Source organism: Megalobrama amblycephala, linkage group LG23 (assembly GCF_018812025.1).
Source record: "Megalobrama amblycephala isolate DHTTF-2021 linkage group LG23, ASM1881202v1, whole genome shotgun sequence".
Taxonomy (NCBI): Eukaryota; Metazoa; Chordata; class Actinopteri; order Cypriniformes; family Xenocyprididae; genus Megalobrama; species Megalobrama amblycephala.
The window spans coordinates 2,177,253-2,196,220 of record NC_063066.1 but is presented as its reverse complement, the minus strand read 5'-3'; the positions used below and the strand labels follow the sequence as shown (position 1 = coordinate 2,196,220).

At 36.8% G+C, this 18,968-nt stretch overlaps 2 protein-coding genes across 8 annotated transcripts in view; both read left to right on the top strand.

Moving 5' to 3' along the window:
- Positions 1 to 18,968, top strand: part of LOC125258832 (ovoinhibitor-like) — a 301,375-nt gene that overhangs the window by 272,250 nt on the left and 10,157 nt on the right. The window lies entirely within an intron of this gene.
- Positions 2,182 to 5,783, top strand: LOC125258840 (ovomucoid-like). The gene is made up of 6 exons (XM_048176005.1): positions 2,182 to 2,454; positions 4,880 to 4,905; positions 4,980 to 5,086; positions 5,197 to 5,254; positions 5,391 to 5,500; positions 5,605 to 5,783. Exons 1-6 carry the CDS (start codon positions 2,415 to 2,417, stop codon positions 5,666 to 5,668), a joined length of 405 nt encoding a protein of 134 aa, XP_048031962.1. The 5' UTR covers positions 2,182 to 2,414; the 3' UTR covers positions 5,669 to 5,783.

Here is an 18,968-nt window from a genome sequence, read left to right as displayed (position 1 = left end):
AAATGGGTTAAAGGGAGCGCGCTTTGCTCGCTTTATGTATTTAATATAGATTCACAATTTGAATAAAAGTTTTAGAATATTTCTCGCGCAGAGGAGTTTCAGAAGAGACAGTGAATCTGCTAAAATATTTAGTTGTTTTATTATTTTACTTGTGTTGTTTAATGCAATGTTTAATTAAATGCAGCAACATAAAATGCCTAATGTTGATTTTATTGTTTTTTTGTATTGCTGGTTTTTGTCTGCTTTATGTAGGAAATTTAATGCGGGTCGGGTTGCGGTTTTTGTCAAACGGGTCGGGTCGGGTACGGGCTAAAATGAGCGTTTCTGTCGGATATCGGGTCGGGTGTGCTGTTAATAACTGCTGGTGCGGGTTTATCCCGTGCAGGACTCCTTGTCATTCATATTAATCAAACAACAAAAGAGAAAAAAAGTCTCTCACTGCTTGACAATTCCACTTTTGTAACTTTAATAAGAGTAAATATAGGCTTTATTTAATTTACACAATGAAGAATATGCAGTGTTTTTATACATTTGATTAATTTACAATGCGTAGCATTTATTAGGCTATTTATAGTGTTTTGTCCTATTGCTTGTAATTATCATCTTATTCTTATTTCATCACTAACTGTTTACTTGTCTTCAGTGAGTTTGAGTTTTATTTATTTAGGCTAGTAGTTTTTGTGATATTGACATTGGTGACAAGAATTATGAAGTTTCCATGGTATCAAAAAATATATAAAATCCTTATGGCATCATTAAATAAATTTTATTTTAAACTTTCAATATTTCAGTAATATGTCAAGCTTGGAACTGTTATTTAGCCTGACATGACTTTTTTGATTTAAAGTTGTTAGTGTTATTTTCACCAAATCTAACGCTTGCAAACATAATTATTATTCCAAACACAGTATAACACTACTAATATACTACTTTCCCAACGAATGCAGCTTTACTATCATAACCACAACATAATTAAAACATTTTTTTCTCGTGTCTCGTGTTTTTGTCACCTTTTTCATTCCTGAGTTTGCACCCCTGAAATATTTCGAATTTGGTGAACTGGTTCGACCGGTTCGCTAAAAAAGAACCGGTGTTATGAGCCCGATCACACAAAAATGCGTATCAATAGTACGAGTGTGTAATCTCGTAGAATATATAGCCTACGCCAAAACTCATTTTGGCGTGCTTATGGTACGCAGTTTATCGCATGCATATGATACGCACTTTATGGCGTATTATACATACGAAACCCCCACCCCCATCCTAACCAAGAGCGCATCATATACACGCCAGCAACTGCGTATCATATGCATGCGAAAAACTGCGTACCATAAGCACGCCAAAATGAGTTTTGGCGTATATATTCTATCTATTCTATCTTTGATCTATGTCAAAACATACAAATCCTGGAATAAAGATGGGATTATGGCCTTGATTTGCTTTTGATTACTGGATGCTGGTATAACGTGTGATGGAGTGAACTGATATTGTGAGACAGTAATGATATTTTGTTCATAGCAGTCCCTTAATGTGCGAAAATATGACAAATAAGAAAGCTATTCTCAGATCAAAAAATGACATTTTTACTCTTTAAGATTTTCACAATTTTACCACGCTTTGAATTTTAATGTAATTTTTTTTTTTTTTAATTTAAAACAATGTTTTTTTTTACAACAACAACAAAACATTCTTTTTACATACAGTGGCCCCCAAATTATTTGCACAAATGCATTTGCTTTAAAATAATATTCAAATGTCTGGAATCTCTGTAGTTTTATTTTTTAAAGAAATTAATTTCACAAGGATGAATTTTATTCAACAAGGATTTTTTTAAAGGCATCTCTAATGTTTCAAAAGATTTCTATTTCAATACTGTTTTTCAAACTTTCTGTTCTGTGAATTCTGAAAAATCACGGTTTCCACTTTCATTCAGCACTGATAGAAATGTTTCTTGAGCAGCAAATCATCATATTAGATTGATTTCTGAAGGATCATGTGACACTGAAGACTGGAGTAACAGGAATAAACAGCCATTTTAAATATATTAAAACAGAAAACAAATCTGTTTTTGCCTATTTTTGATCAAACAAATGCAGCCTTGATGAGCCTAAACAAATAATTTTATTAATATCAAACTTTTGAACAGCAATACATCATGTCTGTGCATGTCTGGGAAACTCATGAATATTCATGTAAGCTCCACCTTCGGAAACCGAAAATCTCGAAACACCTGTCCGCTCCCACATTCCTCTCCACCCACTAAACAGGTTAATCTCCATCCTTGAGCTCTAAAGAGGTGCAGCTGGAGGTCATTTTGCTCTGCAGCGAGCACTACTTGTGTTCAGAGGAGGATACAGCACTGATATATAAATCATATTGTCAGTTTTAGTGAGTTCACTCTCAAGTCAGGAACAATGTTTGCACGTGGAGTCATCGTCCTTCTCTGTGTCCTAGGTGAGTAATATCATGATTTCATTCACTAAAACTGATATTAGGATCATTTGTCACGTGAGAACCTGCAATATACACTGATACTGATAGTTTTGCTTCATAATGAAGAGTTTCATGTTTCCATAAAGTCTTAATTCACCTTTGTTAAAGTAGGACAAATAAAAAAATGTGTAAGATTTAACACTGGAGTCGAGAAACGCACCGGCACGTTTTGCAGGATTTTTTTCACATTGCAGCAAAACAAACTTAAAGGGTTAGTTCACCCGAAAATGAAAATAATGTCATTAATTACTCACCCTCATGCCGTTCCACACCCATAAGACCTTTGTTCATCTTCAGAACACAAATTAAGATATTTTTGATGAAATCCGATGGCTCAGTGAGGCCTGCATAGCCAGCAATGACATTTCCTCTCTCAAAATCCATTAATGTACTAAAAACATATTTAAATCAGTTCATGTGAGTACAGTGGCTTTATGATATTAAAAAATATCTTAATTTGTGTTCTGAAGATGAAAGAAGGTCTTACGGTTGTAAAACTTATGGTGAGTAAATAATTACAGAATTTGCATTTTTGGGTGAACTAACCCTTTAAAATACTCTGTCATTTTTTTGTCATGAAGACAGAAGTAATATATCAATTGAAACTATAGAATGTCTTTTATTTGTGTGCACTGAGTAAAAACAACACATTGTGCTTTTTGCAAAATAAAGAAAACTAACATGAAGCGTGATCTCTCGTCTCCCTCTAAACTAACTCCAATCTGATAGTTCTCAGAAAATGAATTGTAACTTAGTGAATACTAATGACACAAAAATGAGACTTATGTCTAAAGAAACGTTGAAATGTCAGGTTTTAAATCGTGTAAGACAAATCGAAAACAAATTGTTTATGTAATGTGTATAAAAAAAAGAGACATGTCAGACGCCCGTGATTCAGCCCATTATCCGCTAATGCTGCCACGCCCACGGAGGAAGCGCTATTCAGATGCAAATTCTGAGTGAATGAATGAATGAATGAATGAGGCATTTATATAGCGCTTTCCTATGTACAACTGTACACCCAAAGCGCTTTACAATCATATCAGGGGTCTCTCCTCATCCACCACCAGTGTGCAGCATCCACTTGGATGACGCGACGGCAGCCACATTACAACGGCGCCAGTGCGCTCACCACACACCAGCTGTAGGTGGAGAGGAGAGAGAGTGATTTATCTGCATGTTATTGCGATCTCTGGAAGCCTCTTAGTTCCTGGTATGCCTGTTTTTCATAGTCATTTGTGGATTAAATGTGCACAGACATATGAGAATCCATCAATATTTCTCCAAATGTGCATGCTTTTAAGCTAAAAGTCTATATGAAATGCCATAGAGGTAACATGAATGTTCAGACACTTTGCATCACAGAAATACATTATAAAGTATATTAAAATAGAAAACCATTATTTTAAATTGTAGTAATATTTTTCTGTATTTTAATATATAGCATGATGAGCATGAGACTTCTTTTAAAAACATTATAATAGTAATGCGTCCAATCTTTTGACTGGTACTGTAATTTAAACTATAATAGGCCTATACAAAATTCTTCACATGATGTGCAATAATACGTGCATGCATGAGATCACAAAAATCAAGGTTTTTTTTGTCTGTCAAGAGTGGACATTATATTAACATTAATACAGCTGATATGATCCTGTTATCAGAGGGTTTGTCTACCTGACTGAAACGGCTCATTATGCAGGTCATTAGGCGGGTCTTTGTCTTCTCAGGTGTGAATCACCGCATTATTCATGAAGATTAACACCTCTGTGCATACTGTGTGTCTTGACAAATAGTCTTACAAAATTTAAATCAATATATTGTTTTATATGAACGAGTAGGCAGGATAATTTTTACATCATTTTGAACCAAAAACTCTAGTCTACAACCTCCAATACCCAGAAGTCTTGTGAACACATATTTAATATTTGATTTTTGGCCTTATTTCAGTGACTTAAGTTTTTTTTTTTTTTTTTTTTTTTCTCAATAGCCACACATAAACATTATTCCTTCAAAAATACAAACATAGCCTACATACATGTTCCTCACATATTCTGGTAGCCTAGTTTGTGCTGAATACAGTGTAATGACATCTTTTCCATTAATATGTTTATGAACAACTGAAAAAAGCACAAATGTCAGGGAATGTCAACTTCTCCAGGGCCCCAAAAATCCTCAGACCCCACAGGGTTAAGTCACTTCAGACATTTTTAAGTGTGATTTAAGAGATGGTTCACTAAAAAAAATTATTAAATAGTGTTTTATCCAACAAAACAACATTAGACTTTCATTGTATAAGCAAAACAAGAAGTTAATGTGTATGTTATTTCCTCTTGCCATATCATGATAAACTTTAATCCTTGTTTTTCCTTCTTGACACAAACAGTGGCCGTATCTGATGCAGTGAGAGAGGTGAGTAAATAAAGACTGTAGAATTACTTCCCTCCATGTTCAAATAACTCAATGTTGATTCTTTTTGTGACCAGCCTGACTGCAGGCCTTACCCGTCTATATGCACAATGATCTATAAACCCAAGTGTGGATCTGATGGAAAAACATACAACAATGAATGTCTGCTGTGTATTGCCATCAGGTGAGTTTAAACAAAATACTGTAGGTTTAAAAGCAGTTTAGAGTCCCTTTAAAGCTTTAATCCTTAATCTTTTTTTTGTTTTGTTTTTTGTTTTTTTTCTTTTTTTTTAGGGCTTCAAATACTCAAATCTTAATCGTGAAGGAAGGTGAATGTGATCATCCTCTACAGGTGTGACACAGGAATGGCAGACCTTTACTCAGCATTATTGTACTCATGTCTCTTTCGTTATAATCTGAATGTGTGACGGCAGTAGAATTACTTCCCTCCATTTGCAAATAACTCTGTGTTTTCTTTTTGTGACCAGCCTGACTGCAGGGCTTACTCGTCTAGCGGATGCCGAGACATCTATAAACCTGTGTGTGGAGCTGATGGAAAAACATACGGCAATGAATGCAAACTGTGTGTTGCCATGATGTGAGTTTAAACAAAGTACTGTAGGTTTAAAAACAGTTTAGAATCACTTTCAAACTTTCATTTTCACTTTAATCTTTTTTTTTTTTTTTTTTTTTTTTTTTTAGGAACTCCGGAACTGGAATCTTTAAGGTGAAGGATGGCGAATGCGATAAACTTATGCAGGAGTGACACAGGAATGGCAGCATAATTCAGCTTGACAGACCTTTACTCAGCATTATTGTGTCTCATTCATTATAACCTGAATGTGTAACGGTTTAATCCTGAAATAAATATATTTATTGAAGCTGTTCTGTTTTCTCCCTCAAATCTTGAAATGACGAGATAAAATAGGTGAAGATTTACTTTGAAGGATTCACACGGATCATATCTAGAGAGCAGAATATCATAAAGGGAGTGTGAGTTTTTGACACCCTGTTAGATTCATTTTCAGGTAGACTCAAAGTCATCAAGTTTATTAATGAAGAAGGGTCGTATTTAAAGCAGAATCATCACCGATGTCCAGGCTGTCCAATCACAGTGCTCAAAGATCGACACCTACCATATATGGCATATTAAGAAATATAATAAGTGAGATCAGATGTTCAAATGTCTGTGTATAAGTGTGTCCAAGGCCTTGTTCTTGTTTTGTCTAAAGAAGTTACACAAGGGAGTCTTACACAAGAATTGTCAAAAGCGGAGTCTAAGAAAATATTAACACACAGAAAGCACCACTAAAAACCTCAAGTGCGTTCCATTCGACCGTAAGTGTGCAGAACATTTTCTTTGAAGTCCTGAAGAAAACAGTTGAGCATTTTTACAGCAACTGAATGATTTGGCAGAATCGGAGATTAAACTTACTTTTAAAAAACAAACAAAAAAAAGTGTAACAATTCACTTCTTCTCAGTGGTTGTTCACAAAACACCAGGGGCGCAGGAGACATTTTCAAAGTGGGGGGGCCAAACTGTAAGCAAAAGCCCAGATAGTAAGATCAGATTTCCAGATATCAGACCACCACTTCAGGCTCACTGGCATCATAAATAAAACTTGTCTGATCATTAAACTCCTGAATACTGTGGACAATTTGGGGATTTCCGCCTGGATTTGGCCTTTCCCAAATTGAAAAGCTTCTCATACCTATATACAGTGGTCTAAATACAAAATCAACCCTTTGAAGTTACATAAAACACTGCTGAAAGTGATAAATATTATAGTAGGCTATATGTTGTCTGTGCTGTATGAACAAACAACAAAAAAAGAGGCATTTTATGATTTTGATCAGTTTTATTCTTTAAGGAGACAATAGACTCTATTACAATCTAGAACAGATTCTACATCATCCAGATTTGTATAATTTATTATATGAGCATCATTTTTAGTCACCTGTGTTGAGCATCACCTCAGCATCACCCAGCTGTCTTCTGCCCTGAGATGTGATTCCAGCTGTGCCAGCAACTGCAACTTTAACAGCAACTGAAACAAAGAAATCACAGTTTTTGTACTGTAATAATAACCATTTCACAATATCAAAATGTAGATTTACTGAAATGACAATTTTATTCAAGTTTGCTGTGCAATTAGTCTTGCCATATTATAAACAAAGTTTTGATATTTTTTGTCAAATAATAGTTTATCACATTGGTTGCTGTGGTTTTACATTTCAAAATATGAGTATAAGCATTGTAAATGAAGTATTACAGTTTATACATACCAATTAAACACGCAGGGTCTTCTCCTCGTGCGTCCTCCCCACTGCGTCGCTGGTCGAGGCAATAATCACTTTCGTTTCGCTTTCAGAGATCAATTTTATAGATGCCATCAATGCTTTTACCTTCCTAGATCTAATTACCGAATTCAAAACAGTCCATAAACTATAAATCCTATAAATCCGGTTTCTGAATGGATTGACATGTTCCCGCTAACTTTCGGGCATGATTTATATACCTTCGACCTGTCCTAAAACGTCAGCGCGCTTTGATCGATTGTTTGGAGATCACGTGTTTCCCGTTCGAGAGCGCATTTCCTGTTCTTCACATTAGTGATGGGAAGTTCGGATCATTTTACTGACTCGGACTTTTGAGTCTCGTTCAACAAAATGAACGAATCTTTTTTCGAGTCATTTGGTTCATTTCGTTCATTTTAGCAAAATGTAATTAAAATATTACGTGTTACTTCCCCAACACATCTACTTATGCAAACGTTGATCCCAGTACAAACAATACAAAACTACAATGCTATAAGATTCAGAAATGATTAATTCATAACCTGGGTCTTCAGTTTATGACAAGCTGATTAAGCTCACCTCACCTCTTGTCTGACAATTCTTCGGGTTTAAGTCATTCCTTAATGACGTGACAGGCAGTCCCATGCTAAACCAATGCAGTCCGAGCCGCAAAGAGAATTGATTAGTTCATTTCATGAGTCTTTCGGGTTTTTGGGTCGTTCCTTAAACACGTGACAGACCCATACACTAAGCCAATGCATTCTGAGCCGGAAAGAGAATTGATTAGTTCTCTTCATGAGTCTTTCGGGTTTTGAGTCGTTCCTTAATCACGTGACAGACCCATACGCTATTTCTGACATTTCTGTCACTGTTTTTGTTACTGTTTCTTGAGGATCTGTGGTGTGTTATTATAAATAAATAAAGCTCTGTTATAAATAAAATATTGATTAATTTATCTTTTTGACTGTCTATCTGTAAATAAACACTAGGCTATATAATAATATAATAATCCAAGCCTACAATACAAAGTATTTATAGCCTAGTTTGTTCATTTTTACTCCAATTTTGAGTTTGCTGTTATAATAATTGCTTTTCCTAGGCAGACTTGACATATTGGTCTAATATAAGAAGATTGCTCAAAAAGGACATAATGACATAAATTAAAAGCAAATAACATTTTGAATTTGAATTATTAATGTTAGTTTAAAACATCAAGGTTATGATAACTTCAGCTTTAACAGTTCAAACTCAAACAAAACTGGAGAGTTAACGTTATTTACTAATAAATATAATGTGCTTGGGTCACAAAGCATAGTGTATGGGTCTGTCACGTGATTAAGGAACGACTCAAAAACCCGAAAGACTCATAAAAAGAACTAATCAATTCTCTTTCCGTCTCAGAATGCATTGGCTTAGTGTATGGGTCTGTCACGTGATTAAGGAACGACTCAAAAACCCGAAAGACTCATAAAAAGAACTAATCAATTCTCTTTCCGGCTCAGAATGCATTGGCTTAGTGTATGGGTCTGTCACGTGATTAAGGAACGACTCAAAACCCGAAAGACTCATGAAATGAACTAATCAATTGAATCATCAGGTGAACTACTACTAGCAGTACAGAACCTGTAGAATATTGCACATGCGCGACTGAACGAATCACCCCCCGAGACGACTCGTTCTTCCCGAGTCACATTAAAGATTCGTTCAAAATGAACGAATCGTTCAAGAACGACACATCACTACTTCACATCCGCGACAAAACAGTTGATTATTTACAAACGAAAGCTCACAGAAACGTGAAAATGGTCTCATTCGAAAGAAAATATCCTAAAAGATAATATAGTGTGACTGATTGAAGCATTCACTAAAACTGATATTAGGATATTGCTAATTAAGGGATGGTTCACTAAAAAAAACAAAAAACAAACAACAAAACAACATTAGACCAAACAAAATCAAGCCCCGCCCAACATTTGCTCTTGTTCGAGAAGCAGTTTCACTCGGATATAGGACACAATAGGGATTAAAAGACTATTGCGACTTCAATGCTGAAGCTCAAGGAACATGTTCTTTTCCAACATATTTTGGTTCATTTTAAGCCAGTCATATAGTAATTTCCAAACAAAAGTTGAGTTAAATAAAACTACCCAGCAGGTTGGGCAAACATTTAACCCAACCACTGGGTTAAAACAACCCATGTATTAGACCTATTAATCTATTAGCATTGGAAACCACGTTTCAGTTTTCTATTTATTGGCTATAGCCTATAATTAATGTTAATATATGCATTCAGTTGATTCATAAAGTCGTTTAGACAAAATTCTTTAATCAAAATATTTTTACATATTTTATTAACCTTGCTATAAGTTTAGGAAAAGGCTACAGATGTTTCAGAGAAAATGAAGAGGCTGTGGATGAACAAGTGTCTATGTTACCAGCAGAGGGCGACAGCATTACACAAATGATGTCACGAACATTCATTTCTAGAATTTCTCTCTCTCACCTCAGAACGCAGTTAATCAAGATACACTCTTAATTAAAGCTTCTTTATTTACATCTATATGTTACCATGAGGAACCTTCAACATTCCCACTGCAGGTGTCTTTATAGTGGTTCTTTAGATTATTAAAATGTTCTTCACATTAAGAAAAAGAGGTTCTTTAAAGAGCTGATCACTGAAAGATTCTTTGAGGAACTAAAAATGGTTCTTCAGTGGCACCACTGTGAAAATCCCCTTTTAGGATCTTTATTTTTAACAGTATCCTGTGCAAATACAAATACCAATAGCTATGAAGGCCATCAGAAATTTGACTTTTAATTAATTCAATCCTTGAATTAGAGATGCACCGATATATCGGCCAATAATTGATATCGGCAGATAAAAGCAAATTTTCACACTATCAGCCGATAGTTTAAAACAGCCGATAGTCCGGGATATACAGTGGCAAGAAAAAGTATGTGAACCCCTTGCAGAATCTGTGAAAATGTGAATAATTTTAATAAAATAAGAGAGATCAAATGCATGTTAATTTTTAGTTAGTTCTGTCCTGAGTAAGATATTTCACATAAAGGATGTTTGCATTTAGTTCACAAGACAAAATAGCTGAATTTATTAAAATAACCCCATTCAAAAGTATGTGAACCCTTGATTCTCAATACTGTGTGTGGTTACCTGATGATCTATGACTGTTTGTTTGTTTTGTGATGGTTTTCATGAGTCTCTTGTTTGTTCTGAGCAGTTAAAGGTGATAAAGAGGATCTTTTCGTCGACTGAGAAACCAAAGACTGTTACTGAGTTTTTGAAATGAGCGTATGCGTAAGAACAACCCCCCCTCCTTTCGAAGGAACGCCTCCCAAAAGTCGTGCACGAGTATTGAAACACGAGTGTTTACCATCGGCATTCGCTCTATCGTGTTAGTGGATTCATTATGTCGGACTCACCGCAGGTAACTCATAATCTGCAGTTGCTACTCCTGTCTCCTGACAAAAACATTGCATGCGGCGCCTGTAGAGTGTGGAAAGTTACTGGAGCGCGCAGCCGCCCTCGTCTCTTACAAGGAACGTCACGGCAGTGATTGACAAGCCAGAGGGCCAATGGATTGGCTGATGTTTTTAAGGCACTACCTCGTGCACAGATGATGTATATTAATATTATTCCTTTCAGTGCACCTAATAAATAGTCTTTTATCAGTTAGTAAAGACAGTTTCAAGTAATATTGCAAAAATGTATAAAACAAAACATCCTCTTTAGCACCTTTAAACTGAACTCTGTTCTTCAGAAAAATCCTCCAGCTCCTGCAGATTCTTCAGTTTTCAAGCATTTTTTGCATATTTGAACCCTTTCCACACCCAGGCAATTTCACACCCAATACTTTACTGCAGATATTTACAACCTTTGATAGAGAATTCTTCTGTTTGACCTTTAAAGAGGCAAACCAACAAATCAATGAAAAAGTTAAAATCGATTCAACATATGCCTTATAAAAAGCAGTCATCAATGTCTTATCAATATTAAATTTAGCTAATTTCCGCAGACAATAAAGTCTTTGTTGGCTCATCTTGCAGAATTTATCAGTATTCTCTGCTAAATTTATTTTATTATCGATAACAGTACCTAGGTACTTATAACTTTCGACCAATTAAATCAAATGATTATCAACAATACACTGTGTGCAGAATTATTAGGCAAGCCGATTTTCTGATCATATTTTTTTTCCAAGCACATTTTACCAATTCCAATCTACATCAATCTTAATAACTACTATTAATATTGTTTTTAATCATTTATAAGTGATATATAATTGTTCATGAAGGCTGGAAATGAAAAATGCCTTATATTCAGGTGTGCAGAATTATTAGGCAGGTTTGCTTTTACAGGCAAAATGAGCCAAAAAAAGAGATTTAACTCAGACTGAAAAGTCAAAAATTATTAAATACTCACGAGAAGGACGCAATACTAATGCAATACTAGAATTTGCAAAGTTAAAGCATGACCAAGGGAAAGCAAAATGCTCATGGGGTCAGCGGGGTCATACAAAATCAGGTGGAAAAGAAAAGACACATGTTAACTGCAAAAGATTGAAGAATTAAGGTGAAGAGTTAAGTGTGAAACCATCAGGAACCCTTTAGTCTCCAGCGCCACCATTTTCCAGAACTGCAACCTACCTGGAGTCTCCAGAAGTGCAAGGTGTCAGGATCTCAGAGACTTAGGTTAGCTAAAGAATCCTAAAAAATGACCCGCTCTTAATAATAATCACAAGCTGAAATGTTGTGAAATACATGAAGACTGGGTTTTTATAGGCTTTATAGACAGACAGCTTGAGAGTGACTCCTGAAGGACCAGCACCACATCCTCTTGTACCACTGTTTGAAGAATTTATCTTCCAAAATCTGGCAGTAAGGTGTGGGAGTTCACTTTTAGTCCCTCTCTTATCCTGAAATGTCCGTCTTGCAGAGATGGACTAAAAATGATCTTCCAAAACTTACTGCCAGATTCTGGAAGATAAATTCTTCAAAGAGTGGTTCAAGAGGATGTGGTGCTGGTCCTTCAGGAGTCACTCTCAATCTGTCTGTCTATAAGGCCTATAAAAACCCAGTCTTCATGTATTTTATAACACTTCAGCTTGTGATTCTTATTAAGAGCGGGTCATTTTTTAGGATTCTTTAGCTAACCTAACTAAGTCTCTGAGACACCTTGCACTTCTGGAGACTCCAGGTAGGTTGCAGTTCTGGAAAATGGTGGCGCTGGAGACTAAAAGGTTCCTGATGGTTTCACACTTAACTCTTCACCTTAATTCTTAACTCTTTTGCAGTTAACATGTGTCTTTTCTTTTCCACCTGTTTTTGTATGACCCCGCTGACCTAATGAGCATTTTGCTGTCCATTGGTCATGCTTTAACTTTGCAATTTCTAGTATTGCATTAGTATTGCGTCCTTCTCGTGAGTATTTAATCATTTTTGACTTTTCAGTCTAAGTTAAATCTCTTTTTTGGCTCATTTTGCCTGTAAAAGCAAACCTGCCTAATAATTCTGCAGACCTGAATATAAGGCATTTTTCATTTCCAGCCTTCATGAACAATTATATATCACTTATAAATGATTAAAAACATTATTAATAGTAGTTATTAAGATTGATGTGGATTGAAATTGGTAAAATGTGTTTGGAAAAAAAATATGATCAGAAAGTTAGCTTGCCTAATAATTCTGCACACAGTGTAGTACATGGATGGAACTACTGCTTGATTTCACCGCAGGTTGATGCACAAGTCCTTAGTTTTCTCAACATTCAGAAGAAGACCAGCCTCAACACCAATTTGCAAAATGCTCAACAATATGCCCGTGTTCCCTCTCCTCACCAACCAACAAACTTACTATAACTGTGTCATCAGCAAACTTGAGAATATACCGATTCTCAAGCTGACTACGACACTCATTTGTGTATAGAGGAGAGGAGAAAGTGCGAACCCCTGAGCGGAGCCAATAGATGTAATTATAGGGCCTGACAGAACACTATTAACCCTTACCCTCTGAGACCTATTTGTAAGGAAATCTAGTAACCAAGCAGCCATTCTTGCATCCACACCGAAACTCAACCTAAGCTTGTGAACCAACAAGCTTGGTTGGATCGTGTTGAATGCAGAAGAAAAATCTACAAATAATAGCCTTGCATGGTTACTACTGCCCTCAGGTCCAGTAAGGTCAGTGTTGCAACCTGCATGCCTCTCCCCGCCTTGTAGGCAGTTTGATACGCACTCCGAACCACTGATTCGAAACAAAAGATTTGTAAAGCTTCATGAAGCAGTGTTTTGAAATCACCCATTGCTAGATATTAAATAAAGTCACCATTTTTTTTTTTTTTTCTTTGGGGGGGGGTGGCACAAAAAGTATTCTCGTCACTTTATAATGTTGAGGTGCTATGAAGTGAGCCATTTGGCACAGGGCCTTCATATGCAGTTTTGGTCTTGTGGACTTACAATCTTGTCACCTTTCGGTGAAATTCGCTGTTTTCGATCCAAAATGGGTCATTATTGAGATTCGTCTAGTTCCGATGAGTGTTTGAAAGTGTATGTGTGTTGCAGAGTCACGGTGAATGACATCAGGCTTGTTCGAGACGTGTATGACATCAAAGTCCAACCACGGATGCGCACGGATGACCGAGTTCGACACATGCGCGGTCCACCATTGCAACATAGTTCAGAAGATAAACCAAGAGAACAAGAATCAAAAACGATGGAGAAGGATAAGCTTCTAAGTTTACTCGTCTTGTTCTTGAATCACTCTTTCCACTCTCTTCGACGACTGCACATTGTGCTGCTCAGTACTGTGCGTATTGCCACCTAGTGGACTCTTCTGTCCTGCTTGCGCATGCACTGTTGCACGCGCACTGTCCGCACGGTCTCAAAATTTGGGCTGCATGCGGATGGGTATACTTTGGGCTTTATGCTTTTGAATTGCTCTCGCGGTACTTTGATACTGATCGGTCTCTGCAGCGCCGAGGCATCTCGAACAAGCCTCAACAGACTCGCGCCTTCTTAAGTTACTTATTCACGTGAGTTTACTGTGCTGCATGGTCACCATTTGCATGCGTTTTTTAAGCATTAAGCATTTTAAGCATTCCAGAGTCTATCGAAAGCCAAACCAATTATTATTTGCTTTTGACCGCCGTATCAATATTAAAACGCCGTTTTCTGTCACACACAGTTGATACCGGGGCTCCGATGCTCCGACGCAGTTTTCAAAGCAATGTTGCATCACACACTGTACCGATGCTTGTATCGAAATGACAACACCACGTTATTGATGACATTTGAAGCTTCAAACGTCATGCAGTATCGGAAAGTCAGGACAGCTGATTTGAAAAAATTGGTGCTTCACCTGATGCATAAAAGGAAAATGCATTTAATCATGTTTCATTGCTGGGGTCTCAGAGACCACGAACAGAACATAGGCTAAGGGTTAAACAGCTCACCCAAAATATTTTTTCAACTACTCACTTCAATTATGATCACATCATTTTATATTATTAATCAATATGTGAATCCGTTGACCAGGCTACACATGACACGAGTTGTGGTCTCATTGTCACAAATGAATTTAGATGAGATTAGATCAGATTTGATAGACAATCCAAGACTAGAGTGATTCCATATGTCACAGACTTTCAAAGCTTGGTTTGGTCACGTGCTTTTTTAAACTGTAGATACTCTGCGATGATTTGTTAGAGATGGTGGAGAAAACAAGTCCGACCACCAGATGTCGCTAATGCGCACTGTGTTAAAAGCTTCGAGTAATGAACTGTTTTTCGGCACAATTTGATGAAAGCCTCAAACGCTTCAGAAAGCCTCGGTTTCTCATCACTAGTTAAAATAACTCCACTCACCGAAAGACGTTAAGTTGACACCATACGCCATTCAGATTTATGAGCTCATCTACATGGCCCATCCTCTGGGTTGGAGGACTCCACAGCAAGTCGGAGAATCCAGTTTGCAAGAGCTCGCTAAATGGCAAGGAGAGAATTTGTTTTGCTGTGTAAACACACTGTAAACTGTGAATTGTAAACGTAAATTAATTTTGTTCAAGAAAATTAAATAATAATAATAATAATATTAAAAAGGTCTTAAAGGATTAGTCCACTTTTAAATAAACTTTTCCTGATAATTTACTCACCCCCATGTTATCCAAGATGTTCATGTCTTTCTTTTTCTTTCTTCAGTCGAAAAGAAATTAAGGTTTTTGATGAAAACATTCCAGGATTTTTCTCCATATAGTGGACTTCACTGGGGTTCAACGGGTTGAAGGTCCAAATGTCAGTTTCAGTGCAGCTTCAAAGAGCTCTACATGATCCCAGACGAGGAATAAGAGTCTTATCTAGAAACGTTGGTTATTTTCGTAAAAATTACAACCGTTTATGCTTTATAAACACAAAATATCGCCTTGAACGTACTTCCGGTACGCTGTATGTCCTACGCCTTTCTTATTGTACTTATGGGAAAAAATGAAACTGTCTCTGCGTTCGTTCAGTAAGTAGAATAGGGAAGGCGTAGAACATTCAACGTAAGCGTTTCGAAGAATGCGGAAATGGGAAGTACGTTCAAGGCGATATTTTGTGTTTATAAAGCATAAACGGTTGTAATTTTTTCGAAAATGGCCGATGGTTTCTCTAGATGAGACCCTTATTCCTCGTCTGGGATCATGTAGAGCTCTTTGAAGCTGCACTGAAACTGACATTTGGACCTTCAACCCGTTGAACCCCAGTGAAGTCCACTATATGGAGAAAAATCCTGGAATGTTTTCCTCAAAAACCTTCATTTCTTTTCAACTGACGAAAGAAAGTCATGAACATCTTGGATGACATGGAGGAGAGTAAATTATCAGGAAAAGTTCATTTAAAAGTGGACTAATCCTTTAATATCCAGTGCAGAATGATATTTTATATAGAAAGTAGAGGAATGTTATCTATAGCCTATTGCAAAAATACTATTATAGTAAATACTGTAGTACTTTTGAAACATACTATAGTAAAGTAGCTACTTGAATAAAGTTGTTGTGGTAATTTATTTAGTTGTTGTGTTAATATAACAACTATAAACAAATTACTTCACCCAGTACTGTACAACTAAAGTATACTAGAGTATAACCGTTTATCAGTTCTGTAAAAAATGAATCTGATTTTAACAGTAAAATATTGTAAAAACGCTACGGAAAAAAAAATTGTAAATAGGTTAACAGTAAGTTCCTGTATTATATACAGGGAAAAACTGTAAAAGCTCTTACCAGACATTTTATGTAATTTTCACAGTAAAATGCTGTAAATTTTTAAAATTTTTAGAAGTAAAAAAGAACAAATCAATGTATAATTAACAGTCAAAAACTGATATTCCCACAATTCCCTGTGTGACACTCCACATTTGAAAGTATTTTGTTTAAATAATCATGTTTCTTAATAGTTTTTGTTATCAGTTATGTATATTATGGTTTTATGTTACATCTTCTGTTGTTTAATGAAAGTTTATTGTGGGTTACCATGATGGTGTTTTTGCGTTTGCACCTTCTTTATATATTCAGTTTGTGGAAAAGCTACTTGTGATGAACTCTGATTCTTCATGTGTCTTTCTCTTTTACCACCTGCATTATTATGGTGGTTGTCAGTATATGTTAAAGGTACAAAACAGATTTTAGTAGTAGTGTGCATTGTTGAATTTATTGGTTTACATTAAAATTTTCTTGTTTGTAAATTACAGTTTTATACTGTAAAATGTACAGTTTGTTCTGTAAATGTGTTTACAGTTTTTCTGTATTTTTTTACAAAATTATTCTGGCAACCACCGCTGCCAAAATTATTTAGAATGTTTTTTACAGTGCAGGGGTTAAATTGGGATTTGTTATGTGGGGGGGTTCAGGCTCGAGGGGTGCACATGTGAATGCAAAGCCTACAAAATTTTATCAGTTGACAAACTGTACAAGTTGAGAGAGCCCTCTGCTATGAAAACTGGTTTTTGGTTCGGCTTTTGGTACCCGACGGACCCGCCAAAGTTTATTTTCGTGTCGGGTGCGGACACGCTGTAGGCACGGGTGGACTTTGTGTCCAATAGCCAAGACTATTCCAACTCAATTCGGTGCATTTGACAGCTGCTTTCAAACGGGCTCGTGCTTATTTGTGTTGACACTGTCTGAAGACAGTTGAAGGCTTCTAATTGCAGCCGGATTTGTAGCGCTAGCATTAGCCAATTAAAGGGAGCGCGCTTTGCTCGCTTTATGTATTTTGTAAAACTGAGTGGCTACTGGTAGCTTTTCTTGGTTTATGTGAATTTGCCGGTTGATAACAAATCCACTACGGAGCGTCCGGTAAGAGACTTTCTGACAGATGTTCAGGTATGCGGGAATAACCCATTTATTGTCACCACATTTATTGGCTGGTTTGCATGTATGTGTGTGTGGTTTTTCTACAAGATAAAGATATAAGAAAAATATATAAGTACAAATAACAATAACAAATAACAGTGGTCACAATAAATATAACAACAGTACAATTTCTGCACAAAGAATACACTAAATACAGTAATTAAACAATCAAATAGGAAAACAAATGTGCCATTATATGGAAAGATGCGCTACTAGAAATGACTAATATCGAGCAGTTGAAATTCGACACCTCAGCGTGAGGACAAAGATGGAGCCGCTCTGTCTAAATTATTAGTGCGTATGCACCAAAAGAGTAATCTAACTCTCAGAGTTGAGCGATATATATTAAATATATTTATTAAATAAACCATATGATGATCAAATGTCACATAGAATTTGTCTTATAAACATAATAGTGATATATGTGAGGAAACTAGTATGCAAATATACATATGAACATCTTTACACGCTAGTTCGTCTTTGTCACTCACATACATAAACTTATAAACACTCGGGGCAGTTCAACATTCACAAACAATGTAGAAAACAATATATGAACAGACTGTTACTCACTTTACATGCACGCACACAACTTTAGCAAGGTATAAATCGCTACAGCACAAGCTAGCATCCGTCCGCTTTTCCAATTGATATGACTCAGCTCAGTGGGCGGGACCGCTGATCTGCACGTCCTGTACGGAGCGCTGATTGGCTCGCTGGATGGATGCTGCATGTGAGTCAACTTCAGTGTATTACAAGGGGAACTAAGGCACGTGAATATAACCTGAGTGTGGCCTTTTTTACAGCCGCCCCCAGATTTCCAGAAGGAAATATGTACAGTAACAAAAAGGCCTATAAACTATACCATTTAAAGTAACTTTAATCTGGTATGGCAGGCAATCGGAGGAGGCGTGCGACTGGGCGTGTGTACAGTTTCTTTCCCACCTTAATTTCAGCTGTTCTTACTCTGCTGTCTAGTCCAGGGAATATCCTTCGACACCTGGCCCACTGGCCAGAGTGCCCTGGGCAGCTGCGGGTCGACGATCAAGGACGATGGTGCCAACATGGAGATCAGATTTCTCATCTTGCCACTTCTGGCGGGTTTGAAGGCTGGGAAGGTAGAACCTGAGGAAGCGCTTCCAGAATTGGTCGGCAAGGACTTGGCTGTGGCGCCATCTGCGTCGACTGATCAGTTCAGATTCTGGATATATCACAGGAGGAAGTGATGAATCTGGCCGCCCCATGAGAAGGGAGCTTGGTGTGATGGGGTCTAGATCAGGAAATGTCAGATGAAGTGTAGCCCAGTGGCTTAGAATTTAAGATCCCTTCGATCTCCACCAGCACAGTGTACAGTACTTCAAAGGTGA